Here is a 25707-nt window from a genome sequence, read left to right as displayed (position 1 = left end):
TTAGGAAGGTAGAAGGAAAGTCATTTCTCCCTTATATACCTCTTTTTTCAACTATGAAACTCGAACTGAAAAGGTGTTGGGATCAAATAACAATGTGTGAAAGCCCCTGGCCGACATAGCTGCTGGCGGAGGACAGTCACTCCGTCTTTCCTTCCTTCTCCTTCCCTACCCTCTCACTTCCACAACACAGTATAGAAGAAGGGCTACATCCTGAGTGTAGGTGGCAATCATAAGCTGCCTCCTTCGTGGGGCCTGGAGCGCGTGTATAAACGGAGGCCAACATACATATTTATCTACATATTTAAAAGTTGTAAATCAAGCCAGCAAACTGTTAAATAAAATGTGTTATATCCTTCCATCTTGATAAATATACCTTTATACAATCTGGAAGGCCAAGTTCAAGATTAGATTTCTCAGGTCCCTCAGAGTTTCATGACAAAATTTGGTGGGAAGGGGACTTCCTAGGGTGGCGCAGTGGTTAAGAATCCACTTGCCAATGCAGGGGGACACAGGTTCAAGCCCTGGTCCTGGGAAGATCCCACGTGCCTTGGAGGCAACTACAGCCCTGCTGTGCCACAACTACTTGAGCCCCATGTGCCCGCAACTACTGAAGCCCCATGATGCCTAGACGCCTGCGCTCCAACAAGAGAAGCCACTGCATGAGAGAACCCCCATGCACCACAATGAAGAGCAGCCCCCACTCGCCGACAACTAGAGAAAGCCCGTGTGCAGCAACTGAAGACCCAACGTAGCCAAAGTAAATAAATAAATAAGTAATCTTTTTTAAAAAAAGTCATAAGTAGGCATAAGTGATAGGAGACTTAGATTCATCCTTGGGGCAGAGGGTTTCATGATTTGGGAAAGATGATATACTTCGGTAGAACAAATGTGAACCAAGTTGTCCTCAATATCCTCGGGGAAATGCAAGAGGCCTGGGTCCGGGAGCTCCACTTTTGGTCGCACAGGTTTCTAGCGAAGGTAGAGAAACACCTGAGTATCTGCAGAGCTGCTGCTTTTCCGGGTGGCGGTGGGGCTGGAGGGAGAGTAGAGGACGAGGCCTTGGCCCTGTGAGCAGAGGCCAGGCTTCCTCTCCCAGGAGGGGGTGCCCCTCTGCCAGATGTGCTGGGCCGTACTGGGAAGACGCTGTCCTGGGAACTGGGAAGGTGCCCGGATGGGGGTGAGGAATCTTAGCAACTGCTTGTATTCTGAGCAAGGAAACCACTTTACAGTGACCCCTGAGCCGCGGGCCAGCCAAACCCAGACATCGGGCACAGGCTGGGGACGCAGGTGGTGAGACCTGGGCCTGGGGTTCCTGGAAGAGGACGCACCGGGGCCCTGCTGAGTCCTCCCCTTGCGCTATCTGCACACCTCTGCTAAGTCCTGTCATCTGGTCTCCCCTGCACGCATGGGATCAAGGGACATGGGAGCTGAGGTGTGGGCAGTGGTGGGTGCCACCAGCAAGTGGGCAGAGCCACGGCCTCGCAGAGGCTGCAGGAAGGGGCCAGGTGGGGAGAACAGCCCCGAGGGAGGGTGACAGGGGCTCAGATGCGCTGCAACTCAGGGTGCCCTAATTTCACCCTCACACAGTGGCTGGCCAGTGTCGCCCTGAGACTCAGCTGTGGAGTTTAAAACCTGCAGGGCCAGGACCTGGGCACTTCATTCACTCGCGCACTCATTCATTCAATCAATCATTCAAGGAAACTGCATGTAGTATAAACAGTAGGTCCCCTTTACACAGCTCTGAGCCGTGGCCCCATGGATTTATCTATATAAGGTGTGTATCTTAAAAGCAAAAAACCAGAGAACAGAACTGGACCGAGCAGATTACGATGAACGGCACGCATCTGCGTGTGAACACCCCTGCTCAGGCCCCCCCTCCGAGTTACAGGCCTCCAGTTTTAGCCCCCGTGCCCACTGTTCAGGGCCGCTTCTCTCCATGACGGCTGTGGGGGCAGGCTCTGCGCCTCGTCAGCCCTGCTGTTTAAAGCCTGTTCCTTGTACTTCCTCCACCACACTGGCAAGCTCAGCACTATTACTGCACCCGCTGCTCCTATTAAAATTTTAAAGTTCTCTCAGTGAGTTCCTGTGTGGCTCCTTGTGTGTCTTTAGTGGTCCCTGGAGTTCATCTCGTGGGGACGTTCTCAGGCTTCCCTGACATGAGCCTTTGTGCTGAAATACTTGTCACCTGCACCCTCACCTCCAAAGACTCACTGGATACGTTCTTTTTTTTTCCTGCAGAATTTTTCATTTGGTGAGAAGCGACGGAAGTGTCAGGTGGGCCGAGGGAGTAAGAACCCCTCTCCCCGTTACCTGATGACCACACCAGGGGGAGAAAGAGGGTACGTGTGCACTCACCGTGTGCGTACCTCCGCACGCGAGCGTGAGGTGCAAGGCCATGTGGGATGTGCTAGGAAACTGGATTTTACCCTGTGACCAACAGCAAGTCACTGAAGAAATGTAAGCAGGAGCACAGTATGACCGGGTTTCTGTTTTAGCTGCAGTAACAGGGTGAGAAGTGAGGCTGGGAGACCTAGGGGGAGGAGGCAGTGGCGGCAATGGAAAGAAGAGAATATGCGCGAAGCGTACTATTTAGATAAAGGTAATGAAACGCGGTGGGCACACTCCAAAGTTAAAAACAGCACTATCTTATGAGGCAGCAGTTGCACGTCGGGCTGTACTCCCCAAAGCGCTGAAAGCAGAGACTTGCAGAGAGCAGCACCACTCACAACACATCAGAGGCAGACGCAACCCCAGTGTCCATCGACAGATGCATGGATAACAAACTGTCATCCACCCATACGGCGGAGTAAGAGCCAACCTTAGAATGGAAGGACATTCTGACACGGCTACAGCACGGATGAACCCTGAAGACGCTATGCTAAGTGAAACAAACCAGTCATAAAACGTTGGGAGGACAGTCCAGTGACTGAATATTTGAGGGTCAATATTATACTCTCAAATATTCAGGTGGAGAGAAGGATGGACAGGAAAACCCTGGCAGAATGTTTCCAGAGATACAAGGAGGCAGCCCCAGGTGAAACCCAGAGAAAAACCTACATTTCAGGTAGTTTCTCATGAAAAATCTCACTTTCCTAATTTTCGCTTGGATTAAAGAAAATGCCCCATTTCACTGATAACACTCACACATTGCTGCATTTATGATAGAGAATTCCTGGGTCTTCTCTTTTACTTGATGCCCACTTTTCTGTAGGTGATGTGGTAAACCGGAAATCACAGGGGATTTCCGAAATGTCATTTTCGGTAAATGTGGTACACCGAGTCAAAGCCCCTGGGCGTAGAGGCCCAAGTGGTCAGCAAGCAACAAATTTTGTCATGTTTTTGTTCCCTTGTTTTTCTAATGAAGAATTCAGAGCAAAAAAATCATGCTTTTAACTTCTTCAAAGTGAAATGCAAGTACTGACCTATATACACTATTCCAGAAAGAAAAACTTTATAAACAACTTTAGGAGAGATTAAGACTAAGGTTCCTAAGGGGGTATTTTCTCCTAAATATATCAACAAACTAGCAAAAAGACCACCTGTCACCTCCCTAGGGGTTAGCATACGGAAAAGGGGGAGGGTTTGGAATTGCCCTTCCTTCAGAAAGGCCTCAGGAGACATACAACCTGAGAATGTCAGAGCCAGCAAGGACCTCAGAGACCACCCGCTTCCACCCACCTCAGGCCCCGGGTTGCAACGTCACCAAAGACAGAGATGCAATCAGAACTCAGGTCCTCCTGACACAAGGCACAGATCTTGCGAACTCAACACATCACCTCTTCCAAAGGCTCCACCCATAAACGTCACTCTTACCACTGAAATGTCTTCTCTTAAAACCAAATTTTAGCAAAAAGCAATTCAGTGGTGGCTGGAAGCAACTTTTTCCAAATTCAACTCGAACTGGGCCAGGCCGGGCAGTGGAAGACCTCAGGTGACAGGCAGTGCCATGACGTCACATGGGCAGTCTTTCAGATGCAATGATCCGGGTGCGAACACAATGGAAGAACCCCCCCAAGACGGATGACGGATGCTTGTTTTACACTTAAGAAAGCGAATACAGTCAAAAGGCTGCCCTGATGTGCTTCAGGCACGTGCCCTGCAGAAAGCTCGGGTTGCGACTCTGCCCAGTTACCGACCAAGACAATCGTACTTTTACAGAGTATCTTCTATCCTATCACCACCAACTCTGGGCACTGCCGCCCGTTCAGGGCCCCTGCTCTGCTCCAGGGAGCAGATTCCCAGAGCTAAGCTTTCAAACGCCATCACGTATGGTAGTTCTGGCTGAGAAGAAAGGGAAGAGCTGGCCTACTCAGCCTAGGGTAGCACCAAGAAGGGGATGTGGTGTGTTGGTCTCGTCGGGAATACAAACACTTCTGACATTCCTGCTCCCTTCCGGGGACCAAGGCTAAGTAAATAAACAAAGAACAGTGACAGCTTTCCACACGGAGACAGCAGGACAGAAAAATCCCTCAGATTTTCTAAGAGAGTAAAGATAATTCTGTGACTCTCTATCAGCAGTCAATCGATGATCACACGGGGGGTGTGGGGGCCAGAGCTTCTCAATCCAGCTGCTTGGCAGGCTCGCTGGGCCCAGACCCCGGAGATCCTGATGTGGTGAAGGCGGTGTGACACACACACACACACACACACACAGACACACACGAGCTGAGGAGCACAGGGACTTGCTGAGGCCTCGTTCCGCTTAGTGTGGCTGCTGCCTGGGCGCCACCTGTGACTGAGAGGCTGGGACGGGGAGGGTGGTGGCCAGAGCAAGACGAGACCAGGCTGCCAGGCGCCAAGGCCGCCTGTCGACAGACCCTGCCCCACGGCGGCCCCCCCGTACGGGCCTTTCCCGCAAAGGATGTTCACAGTGGAGTCTAGTTTCAGACGCAAAAGGATCTCCTTGAAGAACAAACTGTGCGATTACACGTCTTGTTCACTTAAATCCGTTCTCTTTCCGTCTTCTCCCCACGTCACCCAGGGATACACGGTGGGATACACGCGGCCCAGTGCTCATCAACTCCAAGCACACTCACTGCCCAGCAGACCTCCAGCTCCCGCCACGCCTCAGAGCACCAGTGGCCCGGGCAGCGCTCGCAGGGAGGACTGGGCCCTCCTGGGCTGACCCGCGTGTTTACACGCCCAGCCACACTGCAGTTCTTAAATATCACACACAACCAAATACAAAGGCATCTGATCTCAATAAGCGTGTTTTTGATATTGGAAATTTAAGTTGTTTGGATTGGGGAGTTGCGAAGAAATGGAGGCACGAAGGCTAAGAAAACTTTGGAACTGGAGATTAGTAAATGCGATTGTTTCTCCACCTGGAAGGTCAGAGCAGCAAGAATCACAGACATTTAAGAAATTATCTTTAGAGATCAACAAAGAAAAACCTTCTCAGTAAGGCAGGAGCTTTGTGAGGAGCAAGAGTGATGTCCCAGGTGCCAGAACGTCACAGAATGTCAGAGAAAAGGCTCAGGGAATGGAATGGTAGTTAAGCCAAAAGATAAGCACAAACCCAACCTGCACAAGAAGTTTTCAGGACAAAGTCAAGGGTGATAAATACACGGTTCTCTCTGCTCGGCCAGCCTGCAGCTGGGACACCGGGAAGCAGAGAACACACTACAGGAAAGGCACACGTGAACAGGTATCTTTCAGAACAAATGTTATTTGTAGCTTAAGTTCACCAGGGCTCCTCTGCACATAACAGATGAACTAAAAAAAAAGTTGTACTTATTTTCAACTCAGACTCAAGGACTTAAATACATCACGCAATTCTGGAAACACCCTGGTGATGGGCTAATGGACAGCCCACCACAGGCCATTGCCTGGACTCAGAACCACAGCAGGGCAGGTCCAACGCGCCGGGACTCAGAACCACACACAGCAGGGCAGGTCCGACGCTGCCTCAACGCACGGGCGGCTTCACCAGAAACGAAAGCAGATGCCTCGGCTGTGGAGCAAAATCCAAAAGTTCTCTGCCTTTCTCTTTGGAGCCCTGGAGACATCACAGCCTAATTCTTCCAGCTGCTTACTGAGGTGACAGTAAAGGCCTACTTAGGCCCCGAGAGATCCAGGACACGGCCGGCCTGTAATTACCGAGGTGAGCTAGTCAGTCGCTGTTTCCTGTGCGGACTCACTCAGCTCAGTGCCGTGACTAACCCCTCAGATGGTCTCCAGGACGCGTCAGCATGAAGGTAAAGAGGGCACAGCTGACGAACAGAGGGAACAACTGCAGTGTCCCAAACTTCACAGCAAAGAGCCGGAACCTAAGAGCACAGCGACGTTCCCTCAGGAAGGGGAGGCAAACTGCAGACTCCCAAATCTGCAAGAATGGGCCATTTGCCAGCACTGCAGAGAAATGAAGAGTGTGACCTAATGTGGTTCAAAGCACAATAAACTCTACCCAGTGTGCATTTTTCTAGAAGCTACAGACCAGTGTTTCTGAAAAGGTCGTAAGGCCCCAAAGTAGCTCCTAAGATGAGGAATTAAACCAGCACTGTCCAGCAGATATAGTGCAAGCTGTATATGTAATGTAAAATTTGCTAGTAGCCACCATTTAAGTAGTAAATAGAAACAGGTGAAGTTAATTTTAATAATACCTTTTATGTAACCTACCCTATAAAATGTATTATCATATCAGCATGTAGTGTCTGCATAATAATTACACACTCTTTTCTCACATTAAGTCTTGCAATCCAGTGTGTATTTCGCACCTGCAGAGCAGCTCAATCCAGACGGGCCCCATTTCAAGCCGCATCATTCCAGCAGTGCCCATGTTGGACATTCAGGATAAAGAGACTCTCATACTCTCGCCAGGAGCCCGTTACTGATGCATCAGACACACGTGGAAAAGCAGCCTTGCTACAGCTGCCTGCCTCTAAAGGAGTCTCCAAACAATGCCGAGTGCTGTTTTGTTCAAATGCCCTGTTATTTCAGTTGAAAAGCATTGCTTTTTCAAAAGCCACCTGTCTTGTCACAGCCGTAGATCCCTGACACTGCGCCCTGCCTGACTTGCCGGCCTCCCTCCAGGGCTCCAGCTGCGCTCTCTCTCCGGGCAGGGAACCTGGGGAGTCTGGGATGCCCCAAGACCCCTTACCGAGCTACGAAGATGGAGTGGTTAAACTCCCAGGGCCTGCATGCTTAACTGTCTAGCATCTGACACTAATAAAATGAAGGATCCATAATGAGAGAACCTGATTAGGGAGATGCTGAGTATGGTCCCACCTCCCCTACCTGTTCTCAACATTGCCTGGAGAACAGTGCCTTCTCTGTCTTCTCCATTTATGAATGACACTGGCTCCCAAAAGAACGGCCTCCTTCTCCTTCTCTAACCCAGTATCTTATTAGCGGTCTGGGAAAACGCGACAATGCTTATTTCTGAGTGACAGGTGAAATCCTCCTTCCGCCTCAGCTCCCAATGGCTTAAGAAGGCCCAGAGACACGATGACAACGGACTGGGGCACGAGTGACCGGGAGGGACCGTACCTATTACGAGGCTGCAGGAGGCGGGGACAGAAACACCGTTGTAGCTTCCGGTAGGACCGTCACGGCCATCCACGCCCGCGGACTCCTACCTTTGTGGTTGAAGATGCCCTCCATCTCCATGCTGCTCCTGGAGTGGGCGATGCACAGGGAGCCGCAGGGGACCAGGCCTTCCGCGGCGGGCGACCGGTCGGTGGTCCGCACCAGACACCAGTCAGGCTTGTCGTGGGGCCGCTCCAAGACTTCCACGGTCTGGCCGCGGCGGATGGTCAGCTCGGTGCTGTTGCAGGCCGTGAAGTCGTGGATCACCACCGTCAGCTCGCAGCCGCCGGACAGCTGGGGAGGGAGAGGGACAGGTCAGCGAGCCCAAGCCACCGGCCCGCCGCAGGTGAGGCTGCCGCTCCCCGGCGGGCTCAGAGCACGGGGCCCCGGCCGGGTGCGGGCACTCGCGCCTCCCCGTCCCTCAGCTGACGCCCCTTTCAAAACACTCAGTTACTTACTTTCTCACATTCTAACGTATAATCACGGTTTTCTGTGCTACATGATCAGAATTTAACGGTTTTCCATACGAGTGTCCAAATACTTTTGTGCCTGAGACACATCTCCCTTCCCAAAGAGCGCCATACACGGGTGACCCCTGAGCAACGTGGCGGCTGGGGCGCCGACCCCCCTGCGTGTGTTTCGACTCCCCCGAAACTTAACGTCTGGTAGCCCCCCATCCGCCAACAGCAGGCACAGCTAACACACATTTTGTATGCCACAGGTACTGCCTACTGCACTCTAACAACAAAGCAAGCAAAAAAACAGAAACTTGTTAAGAATAACGTGAGGAAGAGAAAATACATTTACAGTACATATATGTATTTATTGGAAAATAATGCGCCTATAAGCGGACCCTCGCAGTTCAAACCTGTGTGTGTTTAAAGGTCAACTGTGCTCGTTTTTAAACTCAGCGTAAACTAGTAAAAACTGCTTGCAGGCCCTTTGGGGGGACTGCTGTGAAACACCGGGATAAAATGAGACGCGTTCAGTTCCAGGCTGGTGACAGCGGTGTGGCTGGGAGAGCGCGGGCTCCTCAGCGCATGTGCAGCCGCAGAGTGGGGGGGGGGGGGGCCCGAAACCCGGGCGGAGCACACCCTTCTCTCTGCAACACCCTCCGAGCCCTCCCCACCCCCTAGTGCCACCTTCCCGACCTTCTGCCACCGACCCCAGCTCCTCCCAGGCCCCCGCCCCACGCCACGCCTCAACATGCTGCGCTACACGCTGCGTGGACACTGGCTCCCCTCTCATGTGTCACGTGGACACTGGCTTCCCTCCCACGTGCCACGTGGACACCGGCTTCCCTCCCATGTACCACGTGGACACTGGCTTTCCTCCCACATGTCACGTGGCTTCTCGCCTGAAAGGCCTTTCCCTCCTCTCTCCTCTCCTCTAAACTCACTCCCATTTTCTATGCAAACTCTTCTAAGTCTTAGGCCCTTTGATGCATGTCCACAAACTCCATAAAGAGCATCAACTCCGCGACCTCTGCTTGGGAAACGAGTGCAGGGCCTTCTCACAGCCGTTTGCCATCTCTCCCCTTAGACCGCACACTCCTTGGGAACAGCACACACGTGTGCTCTTTATCTCCCCTCCTACATAAGAATCTTGTGACCAGCTCCCCGTCTTTGGCCCGCCCCCTCTGGCCCTCTGACCTGGGCAGCCCCAGACAGACTCTAGTTTGCCCACCATCCCCTCGTGGGGTCCAGAACCGCACCCTCTGTGCTGTGCTGAGCATCTCCAAGCAGGCACCCAGGCCCGCTGCTTCCCTGTCCTTCAAAGCAGTGAGTCTGGGACGCGACTCATGACTCGCCCCCGCATCTGTTTCTCTTCCACTGTTGCCTTTTGGGTAACGGCATCACAGTTAACCACACTCCTTTTCACCCTCCAAACGGACTCTAGAATGTCCTTCTGCTTCCTGCCTTCCTCTGCAGGCCCACCCCGATCACTTCATCTGGATTCTGTAGTGGCCTCCTGCGTGGCCTGCCTGGGGCAAGTTCTCCTTCCAAACCAAACACCACTGCCAGTCACCTTCTGAAAACGTTTGCACACGCCATCCTCCTATGTAAGAACTGCAGACACATAGCATAAGACCCAAGGTTCCCATAAGGAGGTGCCGGCCCACCTCCCCAGGCAGGCTCAGCTGCTTCTCACCTGCTTCGCAGCCCAAAGTGGCCGTGTCTCCTTCTGAGGAGGGGCCCGCACGCCCTGTGTCCATGACCCCTCTGCTTAGGGCCTGCACCTCCCCGGCTGCTCTCATCGAAGCTCCCGTCAAAGCCCTCTGAGAGGTCGCTCCTGTACCTACCGTCCCTAGCACTTCGTCCTTGAACAAATTGTGTCTCAATTCTGACATAAGCCGTGTCTCGGGTTGTGTGTGTGTGTGCATGCGTGCATGTGTGAGAGAGAGCGTGAGTCCTCGGCACCAGGAAGCAGCTTGGTGTCATTCTCCTGCGACCTTTCCATGCCCGGTGTGCGCGCCCCGGTGCCAAGGGCCAGCGCACAGCTCGTAGGAGGAGCTGCTGAAGAGCAGGCTTCTCCTGAAGCTGCCTTGGGCGGTGCTTTGTATCCAGCAAGTGGTCAGACGTTTGCTGAAGTGAAAAAGGTAAAACAGGTTTGCTCTAAAAATGAAGGCGCTGTTTGAAAACCAAAACGAAACAGGGGCTTTTCTTCTGTGACTCCGGGAGTGAAGTCTGCCTGTGTTCAGTGTGTGACGTGTCCAGTTTTCTGTCACCCTTCGGGCATCAGCAGAGACCACATAGGAGCAGGAGATGGACGCTGGGATGAGGTGGGGTGCACGGGAGGAAGGGCCAGCCATCCCCCTGCTGGGAAACCTCCCGCCCAGAGCGGCCGCCCGGCCCCACCCCCGCAGAGAACTCCCCCCGGGCTCGCGGCCCCCAGTGCCCTCTGTCACGCTGCAGGCACTCCACGGCCCTCCTGTTCTAACAGCCTGTCTCTCCAGAGAAAGTTGAGAGATTTCGAACAAGAAACACATGTCTACTAGACAGCCACAGAAAGCAAAACAAAACAAGACTCTTCCAAAATAAAGCATATATACCTACAAAAGGAACTGGCTTTGCTAGGCCACAAAGGACATTTTCCACAAGTGACTCATCCCCGTCTAAATTTTACAAACTTCCCTTTGGAAAAACCACGCTGAATCTCACACGCTTCTCTGTGAACAACTGAAGATGCTAATGTTATGAGGTTCACAGCAGAGGCCCAGCCCAGAGAAGGATTTTCCTCGTAAAAAGTCACATTATGGAAGTGGCTGATCCCTGTAACGAGAAGGAGGAATGTCTCCCATCCCCAGGGAACATGTGCCGGTGCACAGGCCCCCCTGAAGAGCCCAGCCGCCTGCTGAGGCCCCTCAGACCCGCATTCCCTAGGGACGCTTCTCGTGGCCCACGCTCTCTCAGGACGGCCGCCGGTCCACTGGGCCTGCTTGAGCACGTGGCCCCGGCGTGTCACCACGCCCCCCACCCCTGCCCTGGGAAGCTCGGCTTCAGACACACTCCCTCATCACCAGCCTGGGCCAGTTGGTTTCCTTCTCCAGTTGTAGGGATTTTTCAGGCTGCTCAAAGCCACGTGCTGTGTTCTGTGGTGGGGGAAGGGTGGGAAGGGAGAAAGGGGCTGCAGAGAGGAATGGAGCGGGACGTTTTTTCTGGCGCTGAGTTTTCAGCCCCTCACAGAGTCATCAAAACTATTGGAAACATCTGTGCACTTGACAGAGCCTGAGAAACGAAAATGGAGCCTCTTCTGACAAAGAATTACATACTGAGTCAAAATTCTTTCTCAAAGCTCTCTGAGAAGTTAGTAACAAAATCTAGTACCAGAAGACTCTGTTTTCAAACAGCGCTAGAATTATCATTAAAAAAATCCTATCTTCTTGGCTCTACCCCGAAGAACAAACTGACCTTTCCTGTAAGAATCCCCTGCACAAATCTGTAAGAGCAGGAGTAAATGGACATTTCCTAGCGCAGAGAACACACAACCCGTGGACTTCTGTCTCAATGTTCACATTTGAGTATTTTAAACTTATTTCAAAGCTAATTTTTAAAATCAGGCTTGTTAATTAACAAAACAAAAATTTTTTTCATATAAAAGACAACTATTTTGAAGTATCAATACAAGTCATTACAGCCTTTTAATTAGAATTAAACCTCTAATTAGAAAAAGTTCAGGTTACACATTACACATCATTAATGGGTCTTATTTGTCAGCAACATTTCTACCCCCCATGACACAATTTCATCACTATGTTGAAAGAATTACCGTTCCATTTAGCTAGTTTAAAAATTCACTTTTCCTTCCCAACCGTATTTTGTGAGAGGTCTCACACTGCCTTGTTCACACCTATGTGTTTCATGAACTTGTACCATGGGCTCCTTACCATGCACTTAGTTTGGGATTGCAATTTATGAAAACCTCAATTTCCATGACTCACACTAACTCTTGCGACATTCTCACTGGAAGATGTTTTCCCCCCCAATCTTTCTGCTTTTCACTTAAAAAAAATTAAACGTGGTGACTAAAAAGTATGATAGGAAAATGGCCTTAATTGGAGCAAGGATACTATGATGAAATGGCTCCTCCAAGACTACCCGGGTCCCTCTGAAAAGGCTGCCAGGGGAATCCAATGACCCAGGCGCACAGACAACTAGCAGAATCAAACCAGGGTCCCTCTGCCCGAATTCTCTCTAGAATGACAGAAAATGAACACGTTGCTGTGTTTCACCCAAAAGAATAAAATACTTATCTGGCCGCAGGCGTGTGAACCTTCAACAATCACCACACAGAACAGAAGTGTACTTTTTTAGGTTTTCTGGAGAAACCCTGTGATATTGCTTTGCTTTGCCTGAACCCAGTGAAGGACAGTCACCGAAGCAGAGCCACGGTGGGGGGTTTCTCGCCCACCCCTCGGGCATCCTCTCCCAGGAGCTCTGTAATGAGGCACGTCTGTGTTACAAGAACGAAGAGTTCCCAAGAGACAGCAGCAAACACCTGGGTCCAATGACCGGCTCCCAGGTGAGCTCCGGGCAGGTTCCGCCAGAGGAACAGGGGCTCTTTACGACCGACACGCGGATGACGTCGTCCTCACTGCAAATGAATCTGCTTTGAGAACCTAAGATCAACTGCAGGTGGGGGTCTGGCCAACTTTCTGAGAGCACTTCAAAAGGAGAGGGGAAGCAGTCTAATAAAAGCCACCCTCCCCTACAGAACAGAGTGTAGCAACTCACGAACAGTCACGTCCTACAGCCCAGTACAACGCAGGCACTCAGAAACCTCACAAAAGGGTCTTGCAGTTTTGTGAAGGTTTCACACAGAGCAGACCAAAGAGTGGTTCCTCATTTACAGCGGATTAGGAAGCACGGCTCCGTTAGTGACTGTGGTTACAAGAGAAAGGCCGCCACGGGCAGCCAGAACAATTCCCCAAGGAAACGCATCACTCAGCTTCTCCCCGCCCCGAGCTTCTTCCTGGACAACTTCGCGGAGGCCAGAGGCTGGGCTTATCAGCGGACATCCCAACCACGTGACCATCAGGCCCCTAGCTCACCCCAACCCCAGGGCCAAGTTCACAGGAGAAGCTGTCACCAAAATCCGCGGCTGGGTTTCCAAGGGGACCTCTGTGAGTCTCTCACATATCGGGGTGCAAAAAGAAATCTGCGGGGACTGAAAAATGGTTAAGATGCCAAAAAATGTTGTTTCTTACCCCTCCCCCCAAGATAAAGAAAAAAAAGGAAGAAAAAAGAAAGCAGGAGAGAAAAAGAAAAAAAAAATCTGTGAGAAAAAAACTTTTTCAAAAGCAGCAGCTTACCATACCTTTTTACCCAGAAAAGAAACAGTATAGTATCCACGGAGGTTAATCCTTTCCTCTTAGCTGATGTGATCACATGCTGGCTTTGACATGAAAATAACTCCTGGAAGCCTTCCCTGACTGTGACACACGAGGTGCAATGGGAAGTTAGATGTCAAGAAGCTAAATTTAAAAAATACAGTTGAAAAGGCAAATTCTAAGTGTAAAAAGCCAGGCAGATCAGAGAGAGGACAGCTCCCAGGTACCAGGTCTCCAGGCTTGGCAGGAGCAGCCGGTACCAGTGTCACACCGGCCCTCACTCCCAACATTTCACAGCGAGAGGCTCCAGCCCGTGCTGAGCAGGTGCCACGGGCTGAGCTGCGGGGCATGAATGAATAACAGAAAAAAGGAATGTGGTTCGGGAAGCAGACGGCTGGACCCCACCTGTGCTACTTTCAATCACAGGCCCTGGAAAGCAGGACCCCTCTTAGGACAACTGAGCCCAAATGAGCCTGTTGGCTGCGTTTCCTGAGTGAGCAGCACTTATCCAAAAAAGTTCATTCCAAAGGCCTCTTTCTTTTCCCCCTCCTGAAGAACGATGGTATGACGGCCAGGTAACCAGCCGACCATGCCCCTCATCCAAAGGAAGAAAAACCAGAATAAACCACCGGCCTTGAGTTGGAATCAAAGATGGGCTGTTACTGTCAACAGAGACTTTGACCAGGACTGTAAAATTTACATTGAAAAGCACTTCTGGATGCGCCACTATTTTTAGAAACATTTTTGTTACATTCATACCTAAAGCTGTAGTTTTAAAAAAATCTGCCTTTTCTTAGAACTGAGGCTCTCTAGTGTGGGGGATTTTGTTTTTCTGACTAACTAAAGTCATCAAAGACTGCATTCATTCTGTGGCTTTATGAGAGCACTTAAGAAACTTGTTAAAAACTATAAAAGCCTTAGTCACTTAGAAAGATAGAGAGACAGGAGCCACCCTCACCAGGCTGCCAGCGGGGAGGGCTGTCCCCTGCTTACTCCTGTGGGGCAGCACCTGTCCTGGGCTGCACCGGGGATGATTTCCCCGCATCTGGGAAAGCAGGCTCCGACCCTGTGATGAGCATGGAGTCATCTGCAGCTGATGCAGCAGGATTAAAGAGAAGTGGCTGGGAAAACGTTGCAAACAAGAGTCTCACCCTTCTTCAGAGGCTGCCCATTCAATACGTGGTCAGTATTTTGCTTTTGAGCCACCAAGATGCAAAAGTTAGGCACTAAGTCTGAACAATTTACCCTTAGCTCAGCTTCTAGCTCCTAACGAACATGATTAGTTTCTAAATCCACCTGTAATCAAGAGTGCTCACCAAGACACTGGTGTACAGCAATCTGCGACAGCTAGTAATGAGGGAGAAGGCAATTTTTCAAATGCTCATGTCTATGCAGTGCTCAGTACATGCAAGGCACTGCGCTAAACGCACATTTTTAATGCTCACGGCCCTAGAGTGGGGAGTTTACTGTCCCCTTTTACAGATGAGGAAACTGAGGCACAGAGAGGCTGCTGAGAAGCAGAGCTCAGGTGCCTGGCTGGGGAGCGCCTCCTTGTTCTTAACCATCTGCTGTTGGACATTAAATACTTTGCTTGCTCTACCCTGTTACCCTCTGGGCAGAGTCGGGACTCTTAACTGATGTCTGGGGATTAAAACTATGTGCTGTCCATAGAAAGGCTTCTGAATGAAAGCCACACGGGCAAACCTACAAGAGGCCCTGGGAGACTGGCAAGGCCAGCAGGCTGGGCGGTGCCTCTGAGCCAAGCCCCACCCCCCACCCCCCCCCCCGCCCCCGGCTCCTGGCAGCTTCAGGCAGAAGGGAGAGCGTGAGCTTAGGCAGCTGGCGTGCACGCGGTGCCAGGCATGCGAGGAACGGGGCTGAACGTGAGCGTGAGGCATCTCCTAAGCAGGTTTCCTCTCTCAAAGACGTGAATCCAGCCACGTTTTAAAACGTACTGGCATTAATTACTTTATATACTACCTCAGTGCTGCAATTTATGTAAATCCATCCAAGTTCCTATGGTGTAGACTATCACTTCACAGAGGTTTATTGACTTTTTAAACTACATAAAATTTCATAGTCCCAACACAGCGCTATAGACACTTCATGAAAAGTAACTGAAACCATTTATTTTTTTAAGCCTGTGGATTCATACATTCATATTACAAGCCTAGGGCAGTTCGTGCCAAGTATCAGTCTCAGCTGAATTTCTCATTCATTACCAATAAGAACCGCACAGCTTTAGACCTAAAGAAGGCTCACACTTGACCCCCTGTGGGCTTGGGCTGCTTTTCCACAGGCTGCCCCGTCTTGCCTTGGTGATTTTTTTCATCCTGACTTCAAGATGCCTTGTTCTATAGTAGCCTATAATTGATTCTCATATTTTCTGTCTTCCTTATAATATAAATTTTTGTTCTATGAAGCAAATCACAGACTAATAATAATGCAGACGGAAGGAAAAATATTTAAAAATGCTTCTTTAGCACGCTACAAATATTCAGCTCTAGTGTGAAATAACAGGGTTTAGACCCCATCAGGTAATGAAATCCACATTCCATTTCTGGCTTCTGCTTCTACTGCTGGGTGGCCCCGCAAGGGTCATCTGGCCTCCCTTGTCCCCGCAATGTCCTGGAGGTGTCTCCTCCCGACCTCAGTGAGACAAGCTCAGGACAAATGAGAGAAGAATCTGGCAAGCATTTGTTTTCTTTGGAACTCAAGTTATATGTTCATGAGGTCGCTTTATCAGCACAAGTACCATTAACACGGGGGAAGAATCAGTGCTAAACCTACAGCTGGAACAAAGAGATGGCAGATTTTGAAACTGATGTTTCAGAGAAGGAAAGGTGCTTGAGGGGGCCTATGGTCTGTATTTGCTAACAGTGCCCTGGGAAAGAGGGTGTCTCCAGGAGCCCCTCCTGAACAGGCTCTCCCAAAATCTTTTGTGCCTCATCTGAGAGTTACTATAGCACTGGGCAGATAACTTTTCCTCAAGAATTCTCCAAAAGGGCGAGTCAAAAACATTCCCCCATCCAGTTTCTGAAATGGAACCAAACTCCATGATAACTACTAACTCATAACAGACATCATAAATTAAGTCGAAAGGCAGAATATGCTAAGTAATTTCCTTTGCCAGATCTGCCTGTGTCATCAGAGGCTATTTAAACTTGAAATATGTAGGGTGGAAAGAACCTTGAGACCTATGAAAAGTTACTGCCATCAGAGATAAGAGGGTTTTCTGGTTAAGCCTAGTTCAGAGAAACAGTGCATTTTACAAACTGACTCAGAGAAGGATGCAGTTTCTTAAACGTATTCTCCCAAATCATCTACTGACCTTGAAATGTTCTACCAGAAAAGTACAGAAAAGGAGACGGCTACAAGAAAACCTCCCAAAAGCAGAGAATACATGCGTGTAGGCACACGTGTGGTCACAAACATGGGCCTTCTTTTGTATAAGGCCTCACGGGCACTGCCCCGCCAACCTTCACATTCTGGCTCGATCGCATTAAGTCTCAGACACTGCTTATTTTCCTCCCAAATGCAGAGCCCAAGAACGGAAGAAGACAACGCATTGAAGTCCTACGGTCTTAGGAAGACATTTCATCCCTTTTGTGTACTTCTGAGCCTATTAAGGACCTATGGCCTCAATGAGGGGTATTAAATACATGCCATGTCCACTTAAGAAAACAGTTTTGCTGTGTCACTACTCAAGATGGCTGGGAGTCATGAGAACACTGGGCGGCTGAGAAGGGCTGAGTGAGAGGCCATTATCACAGCCTCTCTCGGGAGCTCAGGGGCTGGAGGCCAGGCTGCCCTTGCAGAAGCAGCCCCGGAGGGATTTCTGAGCTACGGAATGAAGTTCAGACATAAGGTATGAGATAAGGTAAACAGAAACTGAATTACCTTCACAGATAAAATATTTAAGAGGCAGTTCTTAATAATTCTAATACCCCAGGGTAAAATGATAAATTTCTAGAAACCTATGCTGTTGTGAGTGATTTATTCCTTCTCCCTCACTGGGTACTAGAATCTGCTGTCTTAAAAGCAATAGTTCCTAGGATAATGCCTCATTCTTCTACAGGAGTCGTGCAGGCTCAATTCCAAGTTCACATAAGCCTATTTTGCTATAACGAAGTAGAACTGGTTAACTATTCCTAAGTCCAGGGCAGAGCCTTATCTCTGGGGCAAACCTCCTGTGAACCCCAGTCAGGGGACAGGGCGCGGGGGCACCAGCACATGGTTCTCCATGGGCCAGAGGCAAGAGCTGGCGCCGGGCTGCTCCACCTCAGAGCCGGGGGCCGGAGAGCCAGGAGCCCCTTACCAGACGCAGGGGGCACTTCCAGACTCCCACCACCACCCACGTCTACGTAAACCACCCGAGAAGCAAAGTTACCCTTTCTCCTTGGGCCAACCTCCAGAAAAATCTCAACACCCCTTCCAAAAGATGAAACTTTTTACATTTACTTTTCTCTGGCAGTTTCATTCAAATAACTTATTTTTTAAGTAAACTTTTAAACTCAGGTAAACTCGGACCAGATCCACGAGAGCACATCTGGTGAGACTGCGAGTTTTGGGCTCGGTGGGCATCCAGCTGAAGCGGCGGTGCTCAGCCTAGGCGAGTCTGTGAACCGGGCCCCTCGGCCAGAGCCATGATCATTTGGGACTTTTCTTTCAGGTGGAAGTCTTGTGTAACTATTTAGATAACCCAATTACCTCAATTTTTTTTTTAATAATCAGGATTACTCTAATGAAATGTTTCCAAATTCAAACTTTATTTTCTTAACTGAATGACTATGGGTGGGGCCGCAGGGAGAGGCTTTTAGGCACCAACGACTGAACGTGTCACTCATCTTACCCCTCATTATTACCGCTGACGAGAAATATTTGCTGAACGCAATACACTGAGCTCCAGACAAAATCAAATGAGACAGTCCTGTTACTCTAAGCATTCTAAGTTTCAGGACCTATTACTTAGTGAAGCCAAAAAGGAGGTTGGGAAAGAGCTAATTACTCAAACTAGGATTCTGAAAGTGAAGTCAGTGTAGGAAACCAATATTTTTGAACCCATTTACTTCTGTCCTGGAAACAACATTCAACACCATGAATTTTCTGCAAAACCGAGTAAGAAAAGAGTGAAGTCTGGGACTCAGACTTGCCACGTGAAGCAAGCCCTGATACTGGGCTCTCTCCTCTGACAGCAGCCGTTTCCAACGACGGGATGTCAGGACAGGGAGTGGGCCATGGAGATGCCGTGCAAAGGTAGACTCTTCCGGCCCACTCAGGACTAAGGCCTCGCGGGGGAAAGTCCAGCCCATGTCAGGCAGTGAGAAAGTCAGGAATTCTGAACTGGCGGTAAGTTCAATGAAACCCCTACTTGCTGTCCAATAATTTGCTTTAACAACTTGCCCTAGCCTTCTAGAAAATGACAGAATAGGTGCTCATCTCAGTAGGAACAGAGGACTCTATGGACATCAATGTCCCCCAACTGGCTTTTACAGGGGACTCTGGTCACCTGTGCATCACGTAAGCCCAGGATTCCAACTTCTCCCATCAGTTTATTTTGTAGGTTTGTTCATTCTACCAAGACAGAATCACAGGACACTCGAGGGCACTGCTGTAGAAGGTACAGACTACTCTGCTGCACATCAAGGTCCTCCTTCCTGGCGGTCAGTGCACGGACGCCTCAGGGCTCACCCGCAGATGCCGCTACCCTTGCTTCAGAGCAGCCCCGCTTTCGCGCACCAGGGCTCTGTGTAAGATTTAATTTAAAATAATAGGGTCTTCTGCTTCATACTAAATAGAAACGCTTAAACACACTGTCTTAGAACACTCGGATAGAAAACCATGTAATGGCACTGGGAAGGGAGAGTGATTTCTTCTGAAACCTCAGGGTTCAAGCCCTCTAGCCCTGACACTCCAAACCTTTGCTCCTGGTACCATGTCCTGGCGCCTCTCTTAACCCATGGCAACGCTCCGAAACGCTGATGACAAACTGTCATTTATCGATCGACCGGAGACTGACTACAAGCGCCTCCCCTAAGAAAGGGCTGGTTCCGGCTCACCTTATCGCTGTCCAGCGTGTTCTGGGACGTCCGCGAGGCAATTGAGATGGTATCAGGCTGGCTGCTGCCGTCCCCTTGGCTGTCCAGATCCTCTCCGTCCCTGGAGACACACAGAAATTCCTGACACTGCTGGATCTGGTTTTCGAGACTGGTAAAGGCTGTCTACCAGCCATTGGAGGAAGAACAGATTTGTTTAAAAAGGTGCAAATCGGTGTGCGTGACTGCGGCTGCCACCGTGGTATTAGTGACGATAGATGATTCTTCACTGAGAACAGGCCTTTTTCTGGGCCCTGGGCTGAGAGTCTAACATCCACCATTGCAGTTCTCACAGTAATAAAATACAGCTGATGGGATCACTGCCATTTTAGAAATGAGAAGCAAAAACGTCTAGATGCTACATAACTTTCCCAAGGTCACATGCACGGTTTACACAGGCGCACGGGTTACCACTTGCGGTGGAAAAGGGAAAGAATTCGGGATTTGCATATAGACTTTCGTTTACACTAAGCTGAAGGAGGTGGTTGTCTTGACAAAGCAATTTCATTACTAAGAATGATGTTACATATAAATTGTAGTTTTTAAAAAAAATATTCCTCAATGTTTCTCAAAAGTATCTGAGAAAAATGATTTTTGAAAAATAGTAAGTTCACATTGCCTTGGTTCTCTCCTTAAATAAAACCAAACTTACAGAAAACACCCCAGGCACTGACCTCCTTCCCTTCTGTCTCGTTGCCGGAGCTGTTTTGGGGATGTGAATGGGCTCCTTCAGGGCACCTTTCAGGTGAATGGTCCTCTCCTGGATCACTTCCCGGATGTGCTTGATCCAGTCTTGCTTGTTTTCTATACTGGAGGCCTTGACAAAGCGTTAGAATCGATCAGGATGCAGAAGGGGCCTTTTCCAGAACCCGCACTCAACACACTCAGGTCCCCGCATTCCTGGAGTTGCCCATTTAAAAAATAACTTTTCAGCAGAAAAGCAACCATCTCCTGCGTTTAATCTGCCACCAAATAAATGACCCTCATGTTGAATATTTTGTCATCAAGACCGTTTTTATTCTCAGGGATTTATGTTATTCCAGATCTCTGAGTAGTCAATTATTCCCCAGTCCCAAGACCTTTTCTAAGCAGCCCTGGGTAAATATGAGAACACAGCCACCCCCAAGCCCAAGTGTCTTGAGGCCCTTCAGGCAGACAAGCGGCCAGCGGCCCACGGAGCACGAGCAGGGACCTGAACCAGCGGCCCCCCCAGCTTGCCGCCTTGCCCCTCGGACTCACAATCAACAGGTGCAGCTGCACTGCTTCCCCACCTGCGTCCGCTCCCCACCCCCACTCGCACTCGGTGGAGTTGGGGCCTCCCTAATCCTCCTGTTAGAAACGAGGACCTGCAGCGTGGACACACTGGAAATGTGCCCAAGGTCACTCTGCCAGCAGGTGAAGAAGCCGGGGTTCCCGGGGGGCAGATGCCCCAGCCCATCCCCCCGGTCTCTGCCTGTCTCCACCTCCCGTGAGACTGCTGGGATAAACCAGGGTCGCCTACTGCCAGTTACACACGGTGGCTTTCCCTCAACTCCACGGCAAAGCTGGAGAAAGGGCTCTGGAAAGGACACGTCGTAGATGCTCAACAAGCACTGGCTGAATGAACGCATACGGCATCACTTTTTCCAGACTGTTTTCTTTCACTGTGCCTCAGAGAAGGTGGGTTTTTGTTTTTTTTTTCCTTTTTACATGTTCGGGGCCTTAGTAACAGTTTTTAATTTCCTTACGGAAAACATCAGTCTCCTATGATATAAGCGTAACTCCCTGTGAATCATTAGAACAATCGTCAGTGGGTTACGGGTGAGGTCACGCAGGGAGGGGACCCCGGCATCTTCTCACGGTGGACCTTGTTCTTGAAAACATGAAGTCAAAGCCCACGCTGGGAGAGGAAATCAATACTGAGAACTCTCTTTCTAAAGGAAATGTTTTCACTGGAGGATGTGTCTTCAAAGTTACTGAGGGGCAGTAACAAGGAAATACATGACGGACAGGAGGAGCCTCTAGCTTCTTCCCAGACCTGACGCCAGGAGAGCAGTAAATCCGTCTCTCCTGGGCAGGAGGCAGGGTGACTAGGGAACAGGGGAGTCAGTGCAGGAAGTAAGCGTCTCAGGATGGAAAACTGTGAACGACACAGGGCTACTGGAATCTAGATGCCTGACACAAATGTTTGGGAGGTTAAACAAAGGGAAGTATCTGAGAAAGGACATTTGGCAGAGTTTGGAGACAACAGAGGAGCTCTGCACCACGGTTCAGAAATAAAGAAAATTCTCATAATTTAAATTGAGCGAACTGATCATTACATTTATGGAGAGCAATTCTCCTAACCTGAAAGAAATTATACAAGGAAAAAAGGTACCAATTTTTCAGAAACAGTAAAAGAAAGGTAACCCAGCTAGAGTACTAAGTAAAGGTCCCACCAGGCGAAGGGAAAGGAATCACTTGTTTCATACTCTTGGTAGTCTCAATCTGTTTAAGAAAGTATTTACAAATAAAATTCTCCTTTCCAGACAATAAAAGTAAAACAAGGTTACAACTTTGTTCTACAACTACTAGGCCATCACCATCACTGTCATTACCACCATTACGGTCACCACCTCCACCACAAGCTCCATCTATACCACCTACACCACCACTGCCACCATCTACACCCTCACCACCACCTATACCACAACCACCATCACACTGCTAAAACATCCACCACTACACCACCACCACCCACACCATCACCATCTCTACCACTGTCTATACCCTCACCACCATCTTTACCACAACCACCATCACCACTGCTAAAACATCCACCACTACACCACCACCATCACTATCACTGTCTATACCCTCAGCACCATCTATCTATACCATAACCACTGTCCCCACTGCTAAAATATCCACTACCATCTACACCACCACCACCACCTACACTATCACCATCTCTACCACTATCTACACCCTCACCACCATCTAACCATCACCACCACCACCACCAAGCAATCTCTGACATTAATAAAGACATCATTTCCTTTAGTCTCTCATTAGAAGTCAGAAAAATATTACCCCAATTGCTTAGAAAACTTTCATTTGGTAAAGCCTGCAGGAAATTTGATTCTTCAATTTAAACATGAGTATTTTATTATGTCCTAAATGAAAGTAGTCCCTATCTGGCTAAAACATCTGGCATTATTTCCCAGATGCACTCTTTGGCATTTGTCACTGCAGCTAATCTGGATAAATACTCATAAGTTGGAAGTTTTAAGGTCTTGAGTATACTTTATCCCTTAGAAAAGTTCAGCTATCTAACATCTAGCTATCAGTGCAATTTATATTTTATAGGGCTTTCTGCCAGGACTAACAAGAATACACTTGGTTGATAACCATATATTCATTGCAAAATAATCCATCATTTCCATGTGAATAAAGACCTTAGGAACACAATGGCGTTCACAGTCAGCGGTCACCAAAGTACAGGCTCTACAAGAGCAACGTACTGAATAACTCACAGCTGCTGGAAATAACCGTAGAGAGATTAAAAGGAATGTAAGAGACAAAATTGCTGACACGCAAGTCCACACACCAGAGGCCCATTAAGCTTTTGGCTTGTCTCCCAATATTCTACAAATCTTTAGCTACATCTGCCCCAAAACATCCCGAAGTCGCTTATGGTCTTTCCAGACAGCTCAAAAAGACAGTTCCATCTGTATTTTCTCAAACACAGGAGGAGGGAAGCCCATAAGACACCCTTAGAGCCCTCTATCTTTCCTAGGAGAGGTTAGTATTCTCAGAACAGAGTTCAAATCCAATATTCAAACATATACATTCCTCCCTCAAAGACTACATACTCAAAAGCACCCTTAGTGTTTTTAAACACTTTAAATAATAACATCATCAAACTCTATACCAAATTATGACCCTCCCCTCTTTTCTCTCTGCCTCCAAACTAGAAAGCCAAAGAGCCTAGGACCCATAAAGACTTCAAAGCACACTCAGCTTTGAAACTGTCAAAGGCCCTGACAGATTCATCAGGTGCCTATTTTCCTCTGGAAACCAGAGGTCAAGTGTACCATGGGAGCTATTGGTCCACACCTCCCTCCTCCTGTACCTCAACTTCCTGCATCTCTTAAGGAATCACCCAATTCTTTGTAAGAATGGAAGAATGGAGAAGTCTAGAAAGACCTTTCTCCATGTGACCTTTTGTAGGCAAGCAAAAGTTTAGCTTGAGTTATTACACACTAGAATACCAAACAATTTATTCTACAGTTCTTTTTGTGGTAATCACCAATCTCAACAGAATACAAAGGGAACAATAAAGGGAAACATGAAAACCAATCTGGTCCAACAACAGGAAAAAGCACTCCTAGGTAGGGTAAACCTGTCAGAAAGCACATTCCCAAGCTTCAAACGGACGTACCTTAAGGACAATTTTATTATCTGAAGTTGGCGTCCTCCCCACCCACAGTGCAAATTTGCAAGGGTCTCCTTCAACATGTTCCGTGACACCCAACTCTGAGGTCTGGATAGAAAGACAATTACACAATTAGGCAACAGTAAAATTCTGGCAGGATATAGAACGCAGACCGAGGAAATCATTTTTGGGGACGTGTGGTCACGCTAGGTCGTAAAGACAGAGTTTGTTTACACTGATACATACTCCTTAGACCTCACTTTAGTTAAAAGGAGGCAGTTCTGTTCTTAGGCTACACGTGATCGGATTCACCTTTCTGCTTCCTCTGAGCACCTCTACTGGAAACCCTGATGCAGGGCAATTAGCAAATCTGGAAGAAGAAAACCAGAATATCTGGAATATCCTATTTCCTATTACCTGGAAAATCAAGGTTGACTATTTCAACCTTATAAACAATAAAATGAGTCTGTCTGAGGTGCAAAAGAGCTGCTTCTATGCATCTTTATTAACGAACTGGCTTCACAGAAGCAGCTAAATGATACTTTAAAGCTCAGTTATTTTCCTACGTGTTTATCAATAGCATTAACGTTTAATATTTCACCAATAATTTTAAGGGCTAAGAGACAAACTTTCTCTCTGTAATACATGCATGTGCAGGATGAAGAACACGGAAGAGTGTAGATGAAGGTCAACCCCTTCATCCCTCTCCCACAGCCAGGTTCACCCCAATGCATTCTCTCCCTTCCAGCAAAGGAAGTGATTCATGACTGTGGCCTCTGAGGGAACCTTAACTTTTAAAAGATAAATTAAGTGAAGATGTATCAGCTTCTAAAACAGACTAGCTTGGTCTCTAAGGACTGATTAAAGCCAGCTAGTGAAATCACTAGCCAGCAATGCTGCACTTTTTCTTTCCAGTTACAATATGATGTAAAATGATGTAAGGTGGGCTGTGAGCCAGAAGACAATCTCTAACAGGACACAAGCCAAAGAAAATGGTATGACAATCATTACCTTGAACTTGCAAACTCTGGATTATTATTAAGATGATTTCTACACTTGGTAGTATTCTATTACTTTGGGAATTGATTAATATGTGGATATCATAAAAATGTATAATGTATACGTTGTCCAAATTCCAAATATCTACCACTATTTATGTGATCTGCCATATCTTGTGAAGAAACCAAATTCTACTCCATTTTCTATTCTCCGATGGTGATTTCTCCTCCCCCTACCTGACCCTGCCTAGCAATTCTGTGTTGAGAGCCCTCCGAGATTCTGCTCATGAAGGGAAGGCGGAGGTCAGAGGACCCAGAGGACGACACACGCCTGACACTTTTCTGACTTGTGGTTTATAGAGACTCAGGTGGGGCTGCTGCCTGTGGAAAAGGCACCAGGTATGTTTCTCTTGCCAGGAAGTACACTGACAAGCTAAAGGAGAGGTCAAATGCATCACTGTATTTACCAAGCATTCAAGGGAGGCGGTCTCTAGGTAGTTGGGGGTTGTGGATCTTTAAAACTATTTTTGCTTACATACATTTTCTCTAATAATTTTATTTTGCTGCTGTAAAGAATCATTAATTTATTTATTTTCCATAAACTTATTTTTAATAAAAAAAATCAGACTTCATCAAGAGCCCATAGTGAGCCACCCAGTAAGGCTGCTTAAGTAAATTCCAATGTTGGTGAACGAAATATTAATTATAATGATAAGAGAACTTACTTAATCATAGTCTGATGTGATTGATTTATTTAGAAAGCTAGTTAAGACACACAGGAGGCACATAATTTAAGTTCACTTACACAGTGTTTTCTTATCCTCCAGTTAGATTCTACGGAATTTAGAAAAAGCAAGTTTC

The 25707-nt window shown here is 48.5% G+C and overlaps 1 protein-coding gene across 1 annotated transcript; it reads right to left on the bottom strand.

Annotated features, from left to right (window-relative positions):
- Nucleotides 1-7577: 7577 nt before the first annotated feature.
- On the bottom strand, nucleotides 7578-23956 carry LOC130843637 (triple functional domain protein-like; the record flags this gene model as incomplete). The annotated part of the gene is made up of 4 exons (XM_057719767.1): nucleotides 7578-7821; nucleotides 19417-19516; nucleotides 20127-20269; nucleotides 23855-23956. Coding segments are annotated over 4 exons (589 nt in total), but the record flags the coding sequence as incomplete, so codon positions are not given.
- Nucleotides 23957-25707: the final 1751 nt, after the last annotated feature.

This window comes from Hippopotamus amphibius, unplaced genomic scaffold (assembly GCF_030028045.1).
Source record: "Hippopotamus amphibius kiboko isolate mHipAmp2 unplaced genomic scaffold, mHipAmp2.hap2 scaffold_559, whole genome shotgun sequence".
Classification (NCBI taxonomy): Eukaryota; Metazoa; Chordata; class Mammalia; order Artiodactyla; family Hippopotamidae; genus Hippopotamus; species Hippopotamus amphibius.
The sequence above is the reverse complement of the archived record's forward strand: the minus strand, read 5'-3'. Positions and strand labels throughout refer to the sequence as shown.